This window comes from Hyaena hyaena, unplaced genomic scaffold (genome assembly GCF_003009895.1).
Source record: "Hyaena hyaena isolate Hyena2069 unplaced genomic scaffold, ASM300989v1 scaffold_120, whole genome shotgun sequence".
NCBI classification, from domain to species: Eukaryota; Metazoa; Chordata; class Mammalia; order Carnivora; family Hyaenidae; genus Hyaena; species Hyaena hyaena.
The window spans coordinates 2,571,609-2,593,827 of NW_024080752.1; the positions used below are offsets into that span (position 1 = coordinate 2,571,609).

Genomic DNA, 22,219 nt, shown 5'->3' on the forward strand with positions numbered 1-22,219 from the left:
CCATCAGGGTGGGAGAGTTTCTGAGTTTCTAACTGGAAAGTCTAAAATGTGCCTCAAAGGTGGTCAGGCTCCAGTAGGCTCTGGTTACAGGACATTAATGTTCTGGCTAACAGTCTAAGTGCTGAGCTCTCATCTGAGAACATGCCCTTCGAGATAACCTCTACTTACCACCAGATCTACTGTAACACGATCACAAGTGACACAATTGCACAATGTGACACTTTCAAAAACAAAAGCCATGCTCTCTCCCATCACTTGCGTTCAATTCTCACTGGGAGATCAATATAGCAGAGGCAGAGATGCTTAGAATTCTGCAAACATTCTTTAGTGCTAACCCACAAGCAGCAATGTTCTAAATTATTGGCAAAATTCACAAAGGCACAGCGGTATCCAGAGTTTTCCTGAGGCCATCCTCAAGTCCCTTATACATATTAAGCACTCAGAAATTGTCATCATTGGGCATAATGAGTAGAGGCAGGGATTTGGGTCATGACTCTTCTTGGTAGTTGCTTGAAAGAAAGGAGAGTTTAAAAAATACTTCTAGTACTGTGTGGCCGGGTGAGAGTGGCAACCTCTCTTGTCATCTATCATTAAGGATCCCTAGATATGTTTTCCTAGGGCCTTATGGGGATTAAACTGGGGGAGAATTGAGGCTCCTTGCCAGCTCCTAGTCATCTGAAGATGTCCTCTAGGGGAAGAAGTTCCATTTCTTTTAGGGAGGCTGGGGTGAACTTGGATTATACTTCCTGGACGTGGACTTAGTGACCATGACATTGTTTCTAGGACAAGCTCTAGTAAACAACATGTCTTGATCACTGCTACTGAGGACCTACTCTTGAAACTGTCTATTACTAACACATGCAGAGGTTAAGGGATTCTGTTCAGGAAGGGAGCCAACTGAGTGTAAGAAGAAAGAGCCAGTCTGAAGGAACTCCTTGAAGTTCCCAAACCCTCCTGCATCATGTCAGAGGGGACTGGGTCCTTAAATAAACATAAAAACAAACATAAGGCTCAGGGTTTGCTTTTAGAGTAAAGTAAGGAAAGAGACAATGCCATCTCATATGTTGGTGTTCATCTATTTTATTACATCTTTAAAAAAATAATGCACCCCCTAACAAGCTTAGTCTGCAAATACAAACTGTAGGTGCAAATTGAAAAATAATCATCTCTAAATATTTTCACGTGTGATGGTTCGGGTGTAATTTCAAAAAGTCTTCCATTATTGGAATGCATAAAAAAATGGCATGTCACAATATTCAATCAAATTAAGGTTGGATTATATCAAGTGGCTATACTAGGCCCTTTCAATTTCTTTCTGGAAATAGGAGTTATCCTCCTGGGATTATTCAGAGCTTCAGAGCTTTATTATTTATGGCATTGTAAATGTCCTCAGTCATAGGCACATACATTTCTGCTTTGTCATCCAAGAAATATAAGGCATCTTTGATGACTGCAGGATTAAAGCCCTCCTCCACGAGGGTCACTTTGCGGTGTTTAAAAGTTCCAGTGATCTCAATGGTGTCCTGGAAAACATCAAACAATTACACTTTTGCAGTGTTTTGTGAACAGATTAGGATTTGGGGTAAAAGGGAGAGGGCGGGGTATCTGGCTCCTGAGAGAGGTGTGGAAGCTAGTTCAATACCACCTGCTTACAGAAGCTCCACTAGGGGGCCCTTTGTGGAGGTAGTTTTTCATTCCTCTGAGGCTTTAAGGTCACCTGTGGGGATTTGAGGGGCTGTGGAGGGTGAAATGCAGAGCAGGAGCACCTGGGTGGCTTAGTCAGTTAAGTGCCAACTCTTGATTTCTGTCAACTCTTGATTTTCTGGTCATCATCTCATGGTTCATGAGTTTGTGCCCCGCTTCAGAATTGTGCTGCCAGCACTGAGCGTGCTTGGGATTCTTCTCTCGGCCCCTCCCCTGCGGAGCAGTCTGTTGCTTAGTGAGCTTCAGGTTTTACTAAAGGTGGGGTGGGGTGGGGTGGGGCTAGGGATTTAGGGATCATCTGCACACAGACCACTGAATTTTCTCATCCTGTTTGTCCCCTAGACTGAAGCATTTTTACTTCAATTGATAGGTGATGGATGATCTGAGAGTACTTCAATTTTCATGTCTCTCCACCATCTCATTGTAAACGTCAGTGCTTTATGAACATTAACAGAAATAACATACAACTTCCACAATAGCTAGTAACCTAACATTCCAAACCTAACATTTCTCTAGTCTTCAGCTACAGAATAATCATAGAGCTCACGGTCCAAAAGTGAGTGTTAAGCTAACCAACGGGTTAATGTTTGCGAAAGAAAAACATCCTTCTAGTGGAGATAGGCATTTGATAGCTCCAACTGGCTAATGATTCCCAATTAAATTTCACACCGTAGAAAGGTATAGAGCATCAGTGGAGTTTTCTATCCTTTAAAGCTGGAAACAACACTTTAAGTTTCTGTCCTCCTTTATCAAACATAGACTTTGAGTTATTTGCTAATACTGCTGCTGAATGATCTGGTCTGTCATTTGAGGGAAATGGGGATCAGGATTTGGCTTCTGCTAGTTCTATTTTCTGATATTTCTGCTTCCTTGTTGAGCTTCCTGACAAGTGTAGTGAAAATCTGGCCAATATGGTGACCATGGTAGAAGGGAGTTGTTCCCTAAGAGACAGCAGTCTCCAAGAGAGAGGATTATGGAACTCAACTCTCACCTGTATTCTTAGAAACCGGGGCCTTGCATAACTGGGCAGGTAATCGACAACATGGTGAAAGAGTTTCTTTCCATCAAACTCATGGTTTTCCTTCATTTTGATCGAGGCCATGCCAATTCGACCCTCATGACCTAGAAATAAAGAGAAAAAATTAGACGTGTTGTACTATGATGTTTCCCTAGCTCAAAATGGGCTGAGAACACTGACATGGGTTTCTTTTGGACAGTTGGAATTTTTATTTCAGGTATATGTCAAAGTTGTTCTAAAGTGAATGTAACAACAACAACAACAACAACAACAAGAGCTATATACCAATTAAATCTTTATTAGATGCCAGACCCTATAGTAAGTGTGTTTTATGGACTATCTCATTTAACTCTCACAACAACCTTCTGAGGAGGTGCAAGTGTGATCTCCATCTTACAGAAGAAAAAACTGAGGCTTAAAATTCACAGTACGAGACTTGTTCAAGTTCAGACAACAAACAGGCAGAGTCAGAAGCCACACTGAGACAAACAACGTCATCTTTCTCAGCAGCCTAAATGAAAACACCAGAGTGGAAAACAAGCCCTACTGGTAGCTAATGTTTTTGTTTTTGTTTTTTTGACTCCAGTGAAAAGTTCTTGTTCCACTGGCATGAACAATTGGGCTCGGGTTGTTCTTTAGGGTGTAGTGTCAGGTCTGTTGTGCATCCAGACACAACTATCACTTTTGAGACTTTGCCTCTCAGTGTTTCAGAGAAGCTGTGGGTCAGGAGGGTGATGGGAGGTGCAAGGCCGAGCGTCTGTGTGCCTGTGCCATTGATGAGCTTTATTCTCCAAGGCTGTGTCTCCACAGAGACCACGGATCCAGCAGCAAATTGCTCCTCGTCAGGCAGCAAGGTAAGTGGGAAGGCATTAAGCACAGTGACTATACTGATTTCTTGTAAAGATAGCAGCAATAAGGAATTAGTACATTTTTTGCCTGATCCAGCAGACCGGGTAGGAGTTGAGATCCACTGAGATCCACCTCACTGAGTTACCTAGCTGTAATCAGAGAGGGGAAGGAACTGCCTTGTGTCTTTTGTCACCTGGCCCCCAGCTTTTGAAACCTCTCCCATGGTGATTATGTGTTTACCTGTGGCTCCAAAGAAGGCAGGAAACAAGAGGAAACATTTTAAAAGAAAGGAAATCCACGCCTACACAGTTTGCCATGTATCTGAAGGAGGGAGGCAGGGCACAGGACCCTCTTTCTCTAGGGGTCCCTGGTAGCTGGTAGCTCGCTCAAAAGCAACCATCTCAGGAATCTCAAATGTCTCCAATTAGCTTCTTTTTGAATCAAGGCAGAGGCTGATGCAACAGAAATCTTTAGCACTGACTGGCTCCTTGTATCTTGCTCTGACAGAGACTGTGCCCAACTGACGAATAGACCTATTGAGTCTCAGGTCTCTGCCCCAGCTCCCAAGAGTTGGTTTGGGGCTAGTTCAGCTCTAGGGGGCAGGTTCCAGTTTACAACTGTTTTGGCCAGAGTTTCTCTAGAGCTGCACTGTCCAGTATGGTAGCCACTGGTTTCACTTAGCTATCAACATTAATTCTAATAACTTAAATTCAGTTCTTCAGTTGTACTAGCCACATTTCAAGTCCTTAGTAGCTGTGTGGTGGTTACTGGCTACCATACTGGGCAGTACAAGATATAGAGCATTTGCATCATTGCAGAAAGTTCTGTTGAGAACAAAAAGTTCTAAAAAGTATTTGGGAAGTTCTGGGGACATCTAATAAAAGTCAGCTGGGCTTACACTTTGGTGTACGTTCCTGGTCCAAAGCTGAGATCTGTGAAGGCCTTGTTGAGCGCTTTGATACTGAAATTCACCCCGGTAGATTGCCTTCTTCTGGATAGACCTGCACATTTCTGGGCTGCAATAAGGCTGGCCGTGTGCCTGGCCTGCCAGCCAGTGGCCAGCATGGCATTGAGGATCTCAGAATCTGAAAGCTGAGAGATGCTTCTCAGTTTATCTTTAATATTTCTTTTTTTCCCATTTTATTTGAGAGAGAGGAGAGAGAGAGAGAGAGAGAGAGAGAGGCAGGCAGTGGAGGGCCAGAGGGAGAGAGAGAGAGAATCTCAAGCAGGCTCCATACATACAAGTCAGTGCAGACCCTGACTTGAGGCTCTATCCCACGACCATGAGATCATGAGCTGAGCCAAAATCAAGAGTTGGATGCTCAACTGATTGAGCCACCCAGGTGCCCCTATCTTTAATCTTTCAATGCTGCAAGAATTCTCACAGGATCTTGAGTGGACATCCAGCTTATCTACACGCCCCAGCTGGTGGGCCATTCCCCACTCAGGAGACAGGCTTTTGTGTTGTTAATCCTTCTTGTTAGTGGAGACATCTCAGGCTAAAATTTGCCCCTTGGTCATTTCAATCCTTTCGCTCTTGTTCTGCTTACTGGGGCATCACAAGCATACTGGCTCCTTGCTCTACCTGACTGCCTTCCATGTGAAAACCATTAACCTCCTCTTTTTTCTGTTCTAGATCAGTGACTCCCAAACCGTAGTGGTTGTTAGAGTCCCTTGGGGACTAAAAGAAGACATGAAGTGTCTGAGTCTCAAACCCCAGAGGTTCTGATCCATTAGATCTAGGCTTTAAAAAGTCTCCCAGATTGAATCACTGTACTCTACACCTGAGACTAATATTTCACTGCAGGTTAACTAGTTTGAATTTCAATAACTGAAAAAAAGTGAAAGTTTCCCAGATGATTCTGATGATTAGCCAGACAAGGCTTCAGTGCTTCTCAGAACTTAGTATTTTTAAAAATTTGTGGTAACACACGCATAACATAAAATTCAGCATCTTAATCATTCTAAAGTGTCCAATTCAGTGGTGTTTGGTACATTCACAATGTTGTACAACTATCACCAGTATCTAGTTCTAGAACATTTTCATCACCCCCAAATCAGACTTCATTGTTTTTAAGAATCAGTGGGGGGTTTGTTAAAAACACAGCTCCCTGGGCCTCACCCCAGAGATTCTGATACAGTAGGTCTGGGGGTGGCCTGAGAAATCATGTTGTTTCACAAGCTCCCCAGTGGTGCTGGGCCAGGGGCCTGCTCTGAAAAGCACTGGACTCAATCCTCCCAATCCATTCCCCAGATTCTCTCACTTTCACATGCACATTCTTTTGTGTTGTTACCTAAATTCAGCATTTAGAGATGCACGCAACACTGAGGTGGGGTCTGTGAGAGCCCAGCGCGGCGTGATGGCTGACTACCATGCCATGGGCCCTTGTGTTAACTCAGCCCACATTCCAGCATGAGCAGCATGTTGCACCCCTCACACTCTGTGACCTAAGATGTGGCTGCACTCATGTCACTGTCATAGGGCTGGAGAGGAACAGGCAAGAGAAAGTCTCAAATATTCTTTAAAAGGAAAAAAAATAAAAGACAGCACAAGGTCACGTGAAACCACCACAGCTCAGGAAAGAGAGACTCTTTCTGTTCTGGGTATAGGATTTCTGTTCTGGGTATAGGTGAGAATGCCAAATACTCAGTTCTGGGGGAGTACTGCTATCCATGGCACCTCAGAGTTGGACAGTGACTTGGAGGTTTTAATCCTCTCCCATCTATATAATTAAAACAATTTCTTCTCATGATGACACTTATGTATACATCTGGTAGATATGTGTTTAGTATTTATGTAATTGAAGTGAATGACTTCTCTTAACAATCTCAGATTCAGGGCTGATATTACCTTTAATTTTAGTGCTTTGCCTGAAATCAAACAGCCCCACGTACTGGAGCCAAGGACCTGAAGTCAGACCTCCGCTCTCCCCACTCTGCTGGCAGAGGCCAACCTGCAGATGAAGGCTTGGTGACACCACTCTGTGTGATGATTCTGAAACTCACTAGGGTGGGCTGGGGTCAAGGGTGTGTTTTAAAAGAAGTCTGGACAAAGGAAGCTCCTTTTCAGTTTTTTTCTCCTAGCAACTATACTTGCTGTTTCTTGTGATTCTCAGTTTCAAGGCCGAAATATCATTTCCCCACTATCAAGCCTGACGCATCTTTTCCCAAGGCGTGCCAAGTGTTCTGTGGGACCCAGCATCTTGCAGAGATCTGGATTGCCCGAGAGCCCAAGAACAGATGGGGAGCTGAGCCACAGAGAAAGGCCAAGTTCAGATGTACTGACATGGCTGGTTTATGATGGAATATAAAGCAGACTTCAGTCCCTTACTCGCAGGTGGCTGGAGGAGGTCAGTTCTCCAGCAGGCAGGCAAAAGTGATGACAAACTTTGCCCTGGGGTTAAAATGATGCTCGGTTACTGTATGGGTTTCCGCATAGACTTATTGTGCATACCTGGTACAGACACTCCATAAACGTTTACTTCCTGGATGAAATCAACCAGTCCTACGATATCAGCGACTTCAGTGGTAGCCACATTTTCCCCTTTCCAGCTGGAAGAAAAGGCAAGGTTAGCAGAGGTTACTGGGGGTCCCTGGCCCACGTTGCCATGGCAAAGCTTGCATCCCCTCTAGGCCCTTGTAAGGTGTCTGGATTTGTTTTTCGGTCTCTGCTCCCAAGTTCCCCTAAGCTTAGGCACAGGAGAGGCATCCTGCTTAAGAAACAAAAGACAAAGGCAGAGACAAAGGCATTTAAATAATAAAATGTGGAATTCCAGTCTCACCACATGAAACACAATACAAAGAATGATGTTGTTCCAATGTTGAAATACAGGTTTGGCCCAAGAAAGGTACTGGAAATCAGAAACAAATCTCAATGACTTTTTGTTGTGTTTAGGTCTCTCACTTTTCTCACTCACTAACTCTGGTTGGTTTCATACCTGTATTTCAGGGTCTTACGGCAATGGGAAAGCTTTGAATAGCACATAAAATACCATGCTTTATTTGCAGGGAGATTATAACCTTAGTACCCAATCTACATTTGTCTACTTAATAAAACTTTAAAATTTGTCTACATTTAAAAATTCTTTAGATCTCCTGAAAGTATCTTTTTAGTAACATGAAGGTTGCATAAAATCATGGTATGGATCCTGAGTCATGGAATACTCTAGAGACGGAAGGAACCCTCCGGATCATTGGGAGCTTCATTTCATGGGTGAAAAATCTTACCTGCGTTGATGGCACAGCTGGCCAGGAGTAGGGGTGAGCCTAGGAGCTCAGTTCTCCTCATTCATATTCTTGCTCTTCCTACTACAGCCAGACACCTTCCATCCCTTCCTCATTCATGCAAAAGCAAACACGTGTGTCAAGCACTGTGCTAGGTGCTGGGGAGTGAACCAGCAGACACAGGCCTGGCCTCAGGGAGGCCAGGAAGGAAGCTGATGAAACCAAAGTGTCATGAAAGAGTTTCATAGTCTTATTATAAAGACCTTCACATTTCATGGTGCTGACTTGGGTTTCTGTGGGAAACTGCCTGGTTAGGGATGGAGAGTGGAAGGGAGATGACAAGTAGATTTCAGAAACCCTTACTTCCTCTTTGGCAAGATCAGCTCCACATTAGCTTGCATTTGTTTTATCTGAAGAAAAGCCCCACTATTGGAAACAGTGTGAAAACCCCTGGGTCTCCTAGGGGTGCCTGGTAACAACTGAGGATAAATGAGAGAAACTGGATGCACTGTTAGTTAGGCTCCAAAAATCAGGCACATTTTTTTTGCCTACTTCTCATCTGGAGTTGCTCAACCAAGTTATCTGTGCATTGCAGAGTGACACTGCCTGTGCTTTTTTCCTTATTTTCTGGGATTACAGAAGTTTGGATGGACACGCCAAAGAGACAGAGGGAAATGGGGCACTGTAGCCAAAGTGAAATGCAATTCCAACTTAGGAGTAAGCCAAATTGTGCATGTGTTTGTTTTTGACTCAATAATTCAAAGAAACCCACCGGAAAGTATCTCCAACTCTGTCATGAAAGTAGATGAAATTTTCATGGTCAATCATTAAGAGATCTCCACTATTGAAATAGAGGTCTCCTTTCTTAAAGACATCTCTCAGTTTTTTCCTCTCAGTCTGAGTACTTTCTCCAGTATAGCCACTAAAAGGTGTAAATTGTGTGATTCTGCAAATAAGGAGTCCAACTTCACCTAAGACAGAAGAAAGTAAATTTTTATTTTATGTGCTAGCAGTAGGCAAAAGGCAAATTTTATTATTAACATCCTCATAAATCTGTTACCATATACTCAAAAATGGACATCTTAAAACATGGCCCTTAAATCTACAAATACAATTTTTTAACCTTACAGAGGCTGGAACTAGACTTGTCTTCGACAATGAAAAAATTAAAGATTTTCTTTGTAATTAAAAAACCCTCAGAAAAATGGAGTGCACCATTATTCAAGTTGCATGTTTTCAGTTACCTCTCCTTTTTTTTTTTTTTTTTTTTTTTTTTTTTTTTTTTTTTTTTTTTTTTTTTTTTTTTTTTTTTTTTTTTTTTTTTTTTTTTTTTTTTTTTTTTTAAACGTAGGCTTCACACTCAGTGTGGAATTCATGATCCTGAGATTAAGACCTGAACTGAGATCTAGAGTCGGATGCTTAACTGACTGAGCCTCGCAGGTACCCTTTCAGTTACCTTTATTATAAACATTTAAAAAGCTGATAAAACATTTATTTCATTTTCTATGTACAGTAGCAACATTTACATGCTTATCATTTCAATAATCCACATATAGTAGGAATTAGTTTTTGAACTTACAAATGGAAGATATTTTCTCCTTTACCTCAGTCTTTAATTTTCCATAACCTAAGACAACTCACAAGTGAAATATCCCCATTATCCCATCTTAATTTTATAGCATTTCCAAGATGTAAACGTATAAAATTCTCTTTCAATCTGTTTTGATTGATTAGATGCATATTTTCCAAATTCTAGATCTTGAAGTTTCAATATATTTGTTTATAAAGTTGATCTTAAATTCTCTGAAAAGCAACTGTTTTCAAAATAATTTTTATCCCACTTTACATCAAATACGTATGTCCCTCATCTAACCCTAAGTCGTGCCAATGGGCATTGCTCCAGTTATTAAATTAACCCTGGGCTGAAATTAGCATGTAAGATCTTTTTCCAAACTATTCCCAGATTTTAGAATTTGTAATAGAGGTACCTGGGTGGCTCAGTTGGTTAAGTGTCTGACTCTTGATTTCAGCTTAGGTCATGGTCCCAGGGTTGTGGGATTGAGCCCTGCCTCATGGGATTGAGTCCCACATTAGGCTCCACATTGACAGGGCAGAGCCTGATTGGGATTCTCTCTCTTCCTCTCTCTCTGCCCTCCTCCTCTTGCACTCCTCCCCCCGAAATAAATAAATAAACTTAAAAAAAGATAAAAACAATGAACAGGGAGTTTTGAAACATGTAGGGTATGTCTGAATTCAGATATATGGTAGAGTGGGAGCGACAGAGGTCATGAGAGAGAATTTTCATTTAGCAACTTTGCATTTTTCGTTCCTTGATAGAAATGTTAAAAAAAAATGGCCAGCTTTGCAGCAAAATAACACAATGATAAGAAGTGGTGAATGCTAAAGAACAAAAACCTAAGAAACCAAAGAATGAATCAACCAAACAAAACAACTGTTGCTGTACACTCCAGTGGCAACAAGCTGGCCACAGGAAGTGTACTTTCCATGTGTGTCCACGGGTATATCCTGTACGTACATATAGACGCCATACACACAAATACAGCATTCCATGTGGCCACACACTTGTCATTCTAAAAATGCTAGTATTTTATTGAAAAATGATTTACACACATAATTGGACAAATCTAAACTTGAAGGTAAAGACCTTGTAAAGCTATCCCTTTCTTCAAAACACTTACCTCATACTCAAGAAGTTAAGCTAGGTTTCAAAGTATAATTATGTTACACGTAGTGGTAAGTTATTACCTTTTGGAATTTCTGTAACTACTTCTGAGGGTACTTAAGGAAACCTCTTTTATTTCCCCACTCTAAAAAAATGTCACCATGTATTCATTTTAGCAATAATATGCTAGTTCTTAACAGTCACTTGACCAAGTTAAGAAAAGGCACAGGTTAGCGGAACAAAAATCGACTGTACCTTTGGGAATTCGTATGCAATATCCATTTCCATCTCGGACAGGTTCATCTTTCTCCACGTCATATTTAATCAGCTCATAAGCTATGGCTTTCTAGCAAAATTAAAACGTATCATTTTAAATACAAATTCTTTTACATTTTCCCCTTTTTATTGTGGTACAGCACACATGAAGTACAAAAAGTACACTATCTTTAGTGTCCAGCTTGATAAAATTACGTATGGACACGCCCATGTTACTACCAACCAGACCAGGAAATAAAACATTTCAGGTACTGTAAAAAGTTTCCCCTGGCTCCCTTTCTTTCAAGATAACCTCTATTCTGACTTATTGTCATCAGTTAGTGTTTAAAAAAAAATGTTTTAAATGTTTATTTACTTTTGAGAGAAAGAGAGACAGAAAGCAAGCATAGGAGGGGTAGAGAGAGAAGGGGACAGAGAATCTGAAGCAGGTTCAGGCCCTGAGCTGTCAGCACAGAGCCAGACATGGGGCTCGAACTAATGAACTGTGAGAGCATGACCTGAGCCGAAGTCAGACAGACTGGGCCATCCAAGTGCCCCACCATCAAATAGTCTTACACTTGGAATAAATGAAATAAGAAATGAAATATATGCCTTTGTGCTGCTGCTTTCATTGTACATGATATCTGTTACTCATCTAGCCACGTTAGTGTTTTTTTCAGTGGTTTGTTTTTTATTGCCATGGCATTTTCCTTGCAGGAATAGGCACAATTGATCTATCCTTCTGTTAACTCGCATCTGGACTGTTTCTAGTTTTAGACTATTAAAAATGATGCTGTTATGAATACTCTTATTACATGGGTTTTGGTGAACATATCACAATGGATTTTAAAAGTCCTATAGGCCACTGTTAGATGATTCATGTTTCTACCTGTTCCCCAATATATTTAAAGTTCAATGGTACAATTATTTCATGCCTGTGGCTATAAAACTATTAACACTCTCTCATATTTATATTTCACATATTTCAATGGCATAAGAATTTAAGTGTATGTAGTTTAGTAAGATTAATCAGTATATTATTTTCTCTACTAATATTCTCTACTATTACTTTCCCTAGACAGGATTTAGATGTAATGACTAGCCATGATTACTGTGTCCATTTCAAATTTTATATTTAATAGTAGCAAATAACCATTACAAGGCAAGTAGTATTCATAGTCAACAAATGGAGAGCTTGTTTATTTGCAAGGGTATAAAAAATTTGGGGCTGGTAACCAATGCTTCTTTCCACATCAGTTGCAGGGACATCTTCTCTTTCTATTTCAGTTAAAAAATATCTTCTTGTTTTCTGTTTGGTTTTGCTTTCATTGTTTTAGAGAGAGAGAGAGACAGAGCACACAAGCCAGGGAGAGACGGAGAGGGGGGAAAGAGAGAGAGAGAGAGAGAGAGAATCTTAAGCAAGCTCCATCCTGATCACAGAGCTTGAGGTGGGGCTCGATCCCTGGGATCATGACCTGAGCCAAAATCAAGAAAGATCTGGGTAATCAACCAACTGAGACACCCAAGTGCCCCTCTTCTTGTTGAAAGCAGAAAAACTGAGAATAAAACATGGCAATCCATGGATGAGGAGCAAAGAACTAGTAATACATAGCACCGACTTCCAAAGTTCTCAGGTTTGGTTTAAAACAAAAGTTTCCTCGCAACTCATCTTCTTGAGGGTCAGTAGTAACAACGTAGATATTTTGCACCATGTCTCAACTCAGCTTTCTGCCCTTTTTTATTCTGAACTGCATTAGACCTGGGTCTCCAATGTCCAGGCTTGGTACAGGTAGAACTGAAGCTAACTAGAAAAGACTGACCTTATCAGCAGTGGCTCCCGTGGGGAGTAGGAAACTGATTCTTAGTCTGTAGCAGCGGTGCCCAGTAGATTTTCTGTGATGATGGAAATGTTCTACATCGGTACTGCTCAACACGGTGGTCACTAAATATACGTGGCTACTGAGTCCTTGAAATACGGCTAGTGTGCATGAGGAGCTGAATTAAAAATTTCATCTACATAACTTAAATTTAAATGGCCACACATAGCCTGTGGCTCCCACAGTGTATGGAACAGATGCTGAGGGCAGTGGAGGGACCTGTGTGGCATAGGTGTGGGCTGTCCTATGTCAGAAAGGGTCCTCAGGCTTGAGAATGCCTTGTGATAAGGCCCAGATGTGAGGAATGGGATGATTATCACTACAGCTAACAGGTATTCAAGGCTTTATATGACAGACATTGGGCCATATCCTATAAGGATTTTTTCAGAAGTTATTTAATTCTTTCAATAACTGTTTTCCCTTATTCTAACTACTGAGTTTGGGCCAGGCACTAGGCTCTACATTTTCTCTTTTTTATTTCTATTTTACAAACAATGAAATTGAGGCCTAAGGAACATAAGTGACTTCCTCAGGTTCATTCAGTTAGTACACAAGGTGCTGAAATTTTATCTCTTGGGAAGCTCCCTTATGCACACGGATTGCTATCCTTTGTACTCTGCCCCTCAGTCCCTGGGGACACACATTGCCCGAGAGCTCTGGTGTATCTGTTCACAGCCAGCTGGGCAGGAATAGCTGCCAGAGGTGTAATGACAACAGTGACTGCTCAAGCGTGTGGAGGCTCAGCATTTACTGAATATTGCTGGAATTCTGAAAAAATAGAGGGTCACCTGGAAGACTGCTCAAATGCAAAAAAAAGCAGAGATTGTCTAGAGACCCTAGGCCACAAGTGACTGTGAGGGAAGAGAGACTGCCATGTAAGCTGGCTTACACAGAAGAGAGATTTTCTGGTGGAGTTTGTAGGAAAATACAAATGTTCATAAGATCCTAGAACTGGAGTGCCTTCCAGTTGTCTCCAAGAACTACATAGCGGTTCTTACCCCTGCCTTTTCAGAAACACTGATGCCTGCGCCCTGCCTCACAACAACTGAACCCGAAGCTCAGGGGTGACACCCTGCACCTGCATACATATGAAGCTCCCCAGGTGACTGTGATTTCACAGTGTGTGGTAAACCTACGGAACTGGCAACCTTCTGGAGTTTGGTCACATGCCTGTATAAATGGCATCAGGAAGACTTCACACAAGTTGCAGATAGCAAAGGTGTAATAGATTGTTATTAAGAGAAAGTAAGATTTTTAGGGGTGCCTGGGTGGCTAAGTCGGTTAAGTGTCCAGCTCTTGACTTCGGCTCATGTCATGATCTCATGATTTTGTGCGTTTGTATTGGGCTCGCTGTACTGGGCTCTGTGCTGGCAGGGCAGACCCTGCTTGGGATTCTCTCTCTCCCTCTCTCTTCCTCTCTCTCTGCCCCACTCATGCTGTCTCTGTCTTTCTCAAAATAAACAAACTTTTTTTTTTTAAATATTTTTATTTATTTCTAGGAGAGAGAGAGAGAGAGACAGCGTGAACAGGGGAGGGTCAGAGACAGAGGGAGTCACAGACTGAAACAGGCTCCAGGCTCTGAGCTGGCAGTCAGCACAAAGCCCGACGCGGGGCTCGAACCCACGAACCGCGAGATCATGACCTAAGCGAAAGTCAGACGCTTAACCGACTAAGCCACCCAGGCGCCCCAAAATAAACAAACTTTTAAAAAAGTGTTTGCATTCTGAAAACTGGCAACATATACTCTCATATTTCAGTGTACTTACTTTCTGTAGGTAGTTTACTCTTCCGACAGCACCAATTTTTCTTGTATAATTCATAAAGCCAATATTGCCTTCAGTGGAAGCGTAGAACTCATAAATGCAAATGTCCCCAAATCTCCTGATGAATTCCCTCCACACATCTCCTCGCAAGCCATTTCCCATTGCCATTCTCACTCTATGGACACGATCATTTGGTTTCTGTGGTAGGAGGAGGAAACACCCAATTGAAACGTCTCTGGAGCCCATACTTACACACTAGTGATTGACTTTACATTTCTACATATTCATGTTGGTTAGGAATTCACCTTCGTGCACACCTTTTCTGTTACTCACATACATAACACCTCCTCTCCGCCAACACCTGCAGTTTAAGCCACCAGCTGTAACTCTGATTTAATAACCAAAAGAATAGGCTTTTAGCACTTTGATTTTTAAGAGGCAAGGTAAGATAATTTGATAGAACTAAGTAATACCAATATTTAACCCATCCAATCTGAAGCTGGAGGAGTGTGCTGATTGTTTATTTGATGGGGCTGGTGAATCTCAGTGAATTGCCAGAAAGGAGGAAAGATCTACCAAAGACTGACAGTCTGAAGCAACAATGTTCACTTGATGAGGAAGAAGAAAACTGGAAACACAGTGCAAGGAGAGACGTAATGGTTTTCCACAGAGTCATCGCTATTGGGGCCTCAGGGGACTGGAGAGAAGACTCTTGATCATGTCCTCATTTCAGATAGACCCAGAGGCTATAAAACCAGGTAGAGCTGAATGAAGAAAATGAAACTGTCCCAGTGGGATTGGGAAGGGGAAGAGAGAGAGGAAGCTGGCTCCCAGTTGCCTCAGGTGGCCTGGGAGGAATAATACGCTTTGCTATAAATACAAATCACAAAGGATAAGTTGTTTTGAGTGTAAGGAACTGACAGGAGAGCTTGTGTCCACAAAAGGTGGAGTTAGGACCAGGCTGCTTTCCATGCATCCACAATCATTTATGAGGCCCCTACAAATATGTCCAAACCAACCCAGAGTAACTTAAATGATATTTTATATTAATAAGGCAATTTATGTCCTCCAGGAGATCACAGCCTGGTGGCAGAGAAAGGTAAATAAGTATAACCTTAACTGGAAAATTCTGTAACTCTATGACCTTTAAGAGAAAATAGAATGGAATGGGTAAGAGTGCTTGGTAACTAGGCTTCTCCTCTCACATTAAGTGTTAATTTCTATGATCGGACCACGACTTGCTTACATGAGCAAAGATCTGAAAAGCATTTCCTACGTTATTTCCCATTCTGTGAAATCACTATAAAGTTATTTTGGAGTAGGGTTCCTCTTTGAAAAAGAACTGTTGGAATAGGGAGGCTGGCAGTTCTCTGATAAGGGGGCAAGCCTTGGATGTGGCAGTTCAAAACCAAACCAAAACAAACCTTGGATTGATTTTCATGCGAAAGGAGGCAATAGGTCAGGAGAGCAGTGTATATACATTTCATTTCTGAGTAGCTCCTTGGTCAAAAGACCTGACCTCTTTCAGAAGTCTTAACCAGAGAGGTGGACAGATCCTGGTCACCGGTAAAAATTGGGTCCCTTGTGTTGCCTTCCTGAGGAGGAAATGTGTAGAAACAGGAGTCTCATGCCAGTAGTTGTTCCTAACCAGAGTGTTCAGGAGAGTTACCTGAGAAGACTTTTGAACTGCATGAATCTTAGACATTATGACTGAATAGGAATCTACTGTCTTCATCAGCTACCTAGGTCATGGAGTCTATAGATCGTTCTCAATTTATGATGACAGTACATTCCAATTAACCCACCATCCATTACAAATATTGTAAGTCACAAATGCATTTAATTCACCTACTGAACATTATAGCTTAACCTAGCAAACCTCAAATGTGTTTGGAACAGGTACATCAGCCTATTATTGGGCAAAATCGTCTAACACAAAGCCTGTTTTATAATATGGTGTTGAATAGCTCACGTAATTGATTGAATACTGTGAGAAACAGAATGGTTGTGTGAGTATCAGTTGTTCATCCTCATGATCTCGTGGCTGCCTGGGGGCTGTGGCTCACTGTGGCTGCCCAGGGCCACGAGAGAGTATCATGCCATATATTGCTAGATGGGAAAAGATCAAAATTCAAAATTCAATGTATGGCTTCTGAGTGTAGATCACCTTCACACCATTGTAAAGCCAAAAAATCATAGGTCAAACCATCAGAAGTTGAGGACCATCTGTATTTCCTTCTATAATCACCAAGTACGTCTAAGTAGGAAGACCATACGTCTAGTTTGTCAGGGCCAACCCTGGTTTATGCTGTTGTCCTGATGTGCTTATCAATCACACTCTCTCACTCTCAAGTATCCCCATCTGGACGGTGAATCGCAGGGTCACCCTTCCAGAAGGCACTATTCCCAGTAAGGATAGTAAGCTTTTCAGAGATCACCCTCACCACCCACAGTACTGTCCCTCACTGCCCCTCCAGGAAGAAAACATCATAAAATATTTGAAGAATACTGATTTTGGATTAAAAATAACCTCTGGACCCAGGGCTTACATGCCCCCGGGCCTGCGGGAGAAGCTCCAAACGAGCATTCCAGTGTGTGTAAACCCAAGACCTTACTAATCCATATGCAGCCACAATCACCCTCTTAATTCATTTCCTTTCCTAATGGGTGGTGAACATCTGTCTCCCCCGCTTGGACTGTAAACTCCTCTGAGGCCAAATATATCCCTATATCATCGGCACTAAAACACAGTGTCTGCACCTGTGTTTTGCCTACAGTGCGATAAAAGAAGGAATAACCTCCACCAGGAAGCCCTCAAGTTCCCTGACAGTTAATGGCTGGGACATCAGTACAAGGGCAGGGCCTGGGGCACAGGGGAGTTGCAGGGGCCTGGGGTGCCTGGGAAGCAGGCCAGCCTCACAGGTGCGGCTGTCACCTGCGAGTGGCAGTTAGCTGGGCTCAGAGTCACAATACCAACAGCTCAGTTTTCATCACGACCTGAAGGATCTTATTACACCAGCAGAAGGGATTAAGGTTCTAAGCTGGAAGTGTTTGTGCACACAACCTGGGAGGCCCTGGAGCCTTCTGAGATGTCTGGTTCTCACCTAAGTTTTGCTCACCACTGGTTAAGAGTACAGGGTGTGACTCGAGTCTTCCTTCCCATGGGAGAAGCCGTGTTCCTTTATCACCAAAGTCGCTCCTCAAAGGAGTGTTTTAAGTCAAGGGTCACCGGCTCAATTTTTCTTCAATAAGGATCAAACCTTCCATTCTACCTCAGAGGTGAAGGGTCACATGAAAACACCCCAAGAGGACTTAAATCTACACCAGGATTTAATGACTGAATGGTGAGAGGTCAGGGTGTCCAGAGAGGAATGGAAAGCACCAGGCAAACAGAGTAAACAGAAAACGTTTATGGAGGGCTTTACTCCTATGTGCCAGGTATTTGACCTTAATTGTCTTACTCAGATTTCTATAGAATCCTACTGAAATGTGATAGGTAATAAAAGTATTTGCCTCAATTACAATTGAGGAAGCAGAGCCTCAAAATGATGAAAATAATTTGCCGGAGATCATACAGGTAACAACATAGTTGCTCCAAGACTGAAGTCCAAATCTATGTGACTGTAGAGAGAAGTCTTCCTTTTAGTTAAAAAGCAAACAAACAAAATACGTGGCACACACGTGGCTTAACAGTCAAAGTACTGGCAGGCTTTTAATTGGTGAATGTTGTCACCCCACTTACCTGCCTCTGTCCTTTGCCCCTGTTCTACCAGCTGGAGGCAGACACTTTCCACTCTTGTAGCCGCTTCCTCTTCTCTCCATTTTCTAAATTAAATGTTTATTCTGCTTTCTTTTGATTTATCCCTTTTAGACATTGTTTATTGATTTTCTATTGTGTTAGAGGAAGACGAAGCTCTCTATCATCCTCTCCAGTTTTTCCAATATGACAGTTTTTGGTAAATCAGTATTCAGTGCTCACATTATTTTGCTCATAATACACTACTGATGAGCCAAGGAATATGCTACAATCAAATTCTTGAGTAAATTTTAAGTTTTCCTAGAATTAGCTGCCTCCTGCCCCTTTGCTTTGTGTTCTTAGTTTCGATTCATAGGTCTTTCTTCACCCCCCTCAACAGCCTCAAAATACAGTGTTCCTTATGTGAAATCAGCCAGATGCTAGAATTTCCTTTTTCAATCCCTTATGCTTCCTTTTAGCCTTCTGCCCCAGTCTGGACTGGTTCCTCTCTGGGCCTGGGATTCCCTTTGCCCCTCCTTCCTGGCTCCTGGCTTCTCAGCTCTCCTCACTCTCCTGTTTGCATGGAACACTTTCCCTAGTAACTTCCTAAGGGAGGGTGTAGAGGAGGTAAATTATTTTGAGACCTTGAATGTCTGAAAATATTCTTATTGTATACTCAATTGATAATTTTATTGGCTATAGAACTCTAGATAGGCAATACAGGCAATACTTTTTACTTACAATTATGAAGGCACTGACTTTCCAGTGTCCAGTATTCCAGCTAACAGTGTTGATGTTGCCAAGTCAAAATGTTATTCTTATAGAATCTTTCCTCTCTCTCTCTCTCTCTTTTTGGTAGTCTTAAGTTTCATCCTGGTGTAGTGTTAAAATTTTTAATTCCACTCATTTTATTGGGTACCCATCTGGCTCTTTCAATCTGTCCTTCAGTTCTGGGAAATTTTCTTTCCTTTAAATTTTTTTTTTTTAATCTTTAAAAGCTATATCTCTTCAGCATTGTTTTTATTTCCAAATTGGCTGGCCATTATTATTTTCATTTCACTTTTTAAAAATATTAAAGTTTTATTCCTTCTTTATTTTTTTTATTGAAGGATAGCTGACATATAATGTCTTATTAGTTTCAGGTGTACCACAAAGTGATTTGAGAATTCCATACATTAGTCAATGTTCACCATGATAAGTGAATGTTATTACATGATTATTGACTATATTCCCCATGCTGTGCTCTTTGCCCCTATGACTTTTTTTTAGTTTATAAAAATCTCTTATGCCCCTTCACCTATTTCACCCATCCCCTTGTCCCTCTCCCTTGTGACAACCACCAGCTTGGTCTCTGCATTTATGATTCTGTTTTGTGCTTTTGTGTTCATTTTGCTTTTTAGATTCCACATGAGTGGAATCATATGGTATTTGTCTTCCTCTGACTGACTTATTTCACTTAGCACTGTACTCTCTAGGTCTATCCATGTTGTTGCAAATGGCAAGACTCATTCTTTTCTATAGCTGAGTAATAATATTCCTTTATATGTATATAAATATAATAAATATATATATAATTATAATATATATATAACAATTATATATATATATATCTTGTCTTCTTCATCCCTTCTTGAAGTTCTCTTGTATTACTTCCTTGATAATATCCTCCTCTCCATTTTCTCTATTTTATTTTACTAATTTTCTGTTAATTAGATAGTTGGACCTCTTGGATTGATCTTCTATTTTCTTATCTTGTCTCCCCTCACATCCACCATGTTATCTTTTCTCCAACTTTCTCAAGTTTATTTTCCAAACTTTTATGAATTAGACAATTTAAATCATATTTTTATTTTTAGCAGGTTTTATTAGTTTCTTTGTAGCATACTATTCTTGTTTTATGGAGAGAATATCTCTTCTAACAGCTCTGAGGATATTAATTATAGGTTTTTGGAAGTTTCTCCTGCTCTTTGAGTTGATGCTGTTTCTTCTATTCTTTTGGTGATATTTCCTATTGGAGGCTTTCCTCAGGTGTATGCTGATCCTTGACATCTGTTCATGCTCAGAAGTAAGCCAAGTAAAAGACATTTGAGGAGTTTTGTGTGCAGAGGCAGTGACTATTGCCAAGAGGGCTGCATGGTCCTGTGACAGGGTGGTTTGATCTGAGAATTAGACTACTCTATTCTCCTGCTATCAGCATAAACTGGCTATGGAATTCTAGAAGCTGTGCAGGGAAAGGGAGCTGGTGGTCTCTCTGGTTAATAAGTAGATATTTACTCAGTATCTTCAGTGCCTCATCCCTGCCATCCTCCACTGCCCTCATCCCCTCATCCCTGCTGTCATTGAGTTCACAGCTCTTCTAGGTCTTCTCAAGAGAATAAACCTCCCGTCTCCTACATGGGTGAGAGAGGGGAGCCGAGGTCTAGCTACTGCCTATACAGATTTTCCAAAATCCTTGTTTTCAGGCCTGAAGCCTGATCCCATCACTAGTTGTATTTGGTGCCTTTGATTTCTCATGTTTCAGGAAGTCAATCAGCTTCCTTCTTGTTGGTACCAGCCTATTAGGTTTCACCTTTCTTACTACTGTGATGTCACTGACCTTCATCTTTCAGCCCTTGTACTATGTAATTTCCTGTTGCAATGCCTCTTAGTTTCTAAGAGATGCAGCTTGTATGTCTTTTCCTCGGTCTCCTTGTTTTGGAAGATTTTAAAGAGGTGAGAAGGCAGAAGGCATTTACCATCTTAAAAAAAAGCACTCCTGAGTCCATGATCTTGACAACTAACTTACTACACTTTAGCGCAGCTCCCTCGGGAGAAAAGAAAGCAGCCACAGATAGGAATAAAAGGACGAGGCTCAATTTCTCTGCTTTACCAAAGAGGACTCTCTCCCTGCAGTGCATCTTCCCACTTGTGAAGCAAAAGGCACTGTCTAAGACTCTCCCCATCACTCTTCCACGGAAGGCCTATTAGCGGTGCTTTGTCATGCACATATAAGGCTCAGCAGAGCAAAGCCCTTGACACCTGGCCCCGCCAACCAGCCTGGCCTCCGGCTATACTGCTTGCAGCTCCTGATGTATACTGCTTGCAGCTCCAGATACGACAGGCCCTTCCTTGCACTCTGCACGCGCTACTCCGCTACTCTAGGTAACCAGAAGCCCTTCTTTAGAAGTGCATTGTTGGAAAGCATCTCTGCACCCTTTCAAACTCACCTTCTCAGGTAAACCTCCTCTGATTCTGCTCTCTTTCCTTTGTTCATTTTTCTGATTTCATTCCCTTCCTCCACCCCCTGTCCCTGGCCTGGCCCCCACAAGTCAAACTGGTCACTCTCCACCCTGTGCTGCTAAATACCCCTCCATTCTGTTTTCTGTCCGAACGGAGGTGATGCAGAGACAGATTCTAGGCTGGGAAAGGACCACAGAGGTTGCCTAATTTTGGAGGGAAGGCAGATGACACTAGGGAGGTAACAGTAAAGAAGTAAGTTGAGTCTATTTAACGGTCTCAGGGTCCTGGTCTGTCTTATTTCCTCTTCTAAATATCACAACTTGTATGTGTGGCCCCTGGAACTCTTTTCTGGTTCCCTTTTCCTTCTCCCCTCTGCTCCTCCCACCCTGGCCATGTGCCTAGCAAGCAGTACAAAGCCTCACTTAGACCCATCCTACAGCTTCAGCCCCTAACTGGAATAACACTGAGCTTTAGCAGTGTCCGTTCCTCACATATTTTCACCCTAAACGACACTGTTTTTTAAAGACAACTACATAAACAAAATGGGAGATGACAGGTGCACACTGCAGAAAATGAACCAGACTGGACTTTCGTTGTAAACAGGTACTCCGGATGCTAAGCTCCAGATATAACAATGCAAGACAGGTACCATGGTGAAAGAATTTTCAATAATCAATAACACTGAAAATTAACTAGTCAACAGCTTTGTGAGCCAACTCCCACTCAACCTTAGATGAAAGTGATTGACTAGTTTGAATATCTTCTCTTCTTTCTTCCTTCATGCCGGTGGGGCAGAATTTCATCGATTCCTTTGATGATATGTATGGAGTACCTACTATGAGCTGCACATTCTTAGGCACTGAGGGTAATGATAATAATGGCTACTATTTG

The 22,219-nt window shown here is 41.8% G+C and overlaps 1 protein-coding gene across 2 annotated transcripts in view; it reads right to left on the minus strand.

Moving 5' to 3' along the window:
- Positions 1–1,114: 1,114 nt before the first annotated feature.
- Positions 1,115–22,219, minus strand: part of SLC27A2 (solute carrier family 27 member 2) — a 44,237-nt gene continuing 23,132 nt past the window's right edge. For both annotated transcript variants that reach the window (XM_039237133.1, XM_039237132.1), the window contains 6 exons: positions 14,377–14,571; positions 10,734–10,824; positions 8,568–8,766; positions 7,026–7,123; positions 2,696–2,826; positions 1,115–1,523 (listed from right to left, as the gene is read on the minus strand). In XM_039237133.1, the coding sequence (XP_039093064.1) occupies positions 1,347–1,523; positions 2,696–2,826; positions 7,026–7,123; positions 8,568–8,766; positions 10,734–10,824; positions 14,377–14,571 (891 nt within the window). In that variant the 3' untranslated portion in view covers positions 1,115–1,346. The remainder of the gene's footprint in view (positions 1,524–2,695; positions 2,827–7,025; positions 7,124–8,567; positions 8,767–10,733; positions 10,825–14,376; positions 14,572–22,219) is intronic.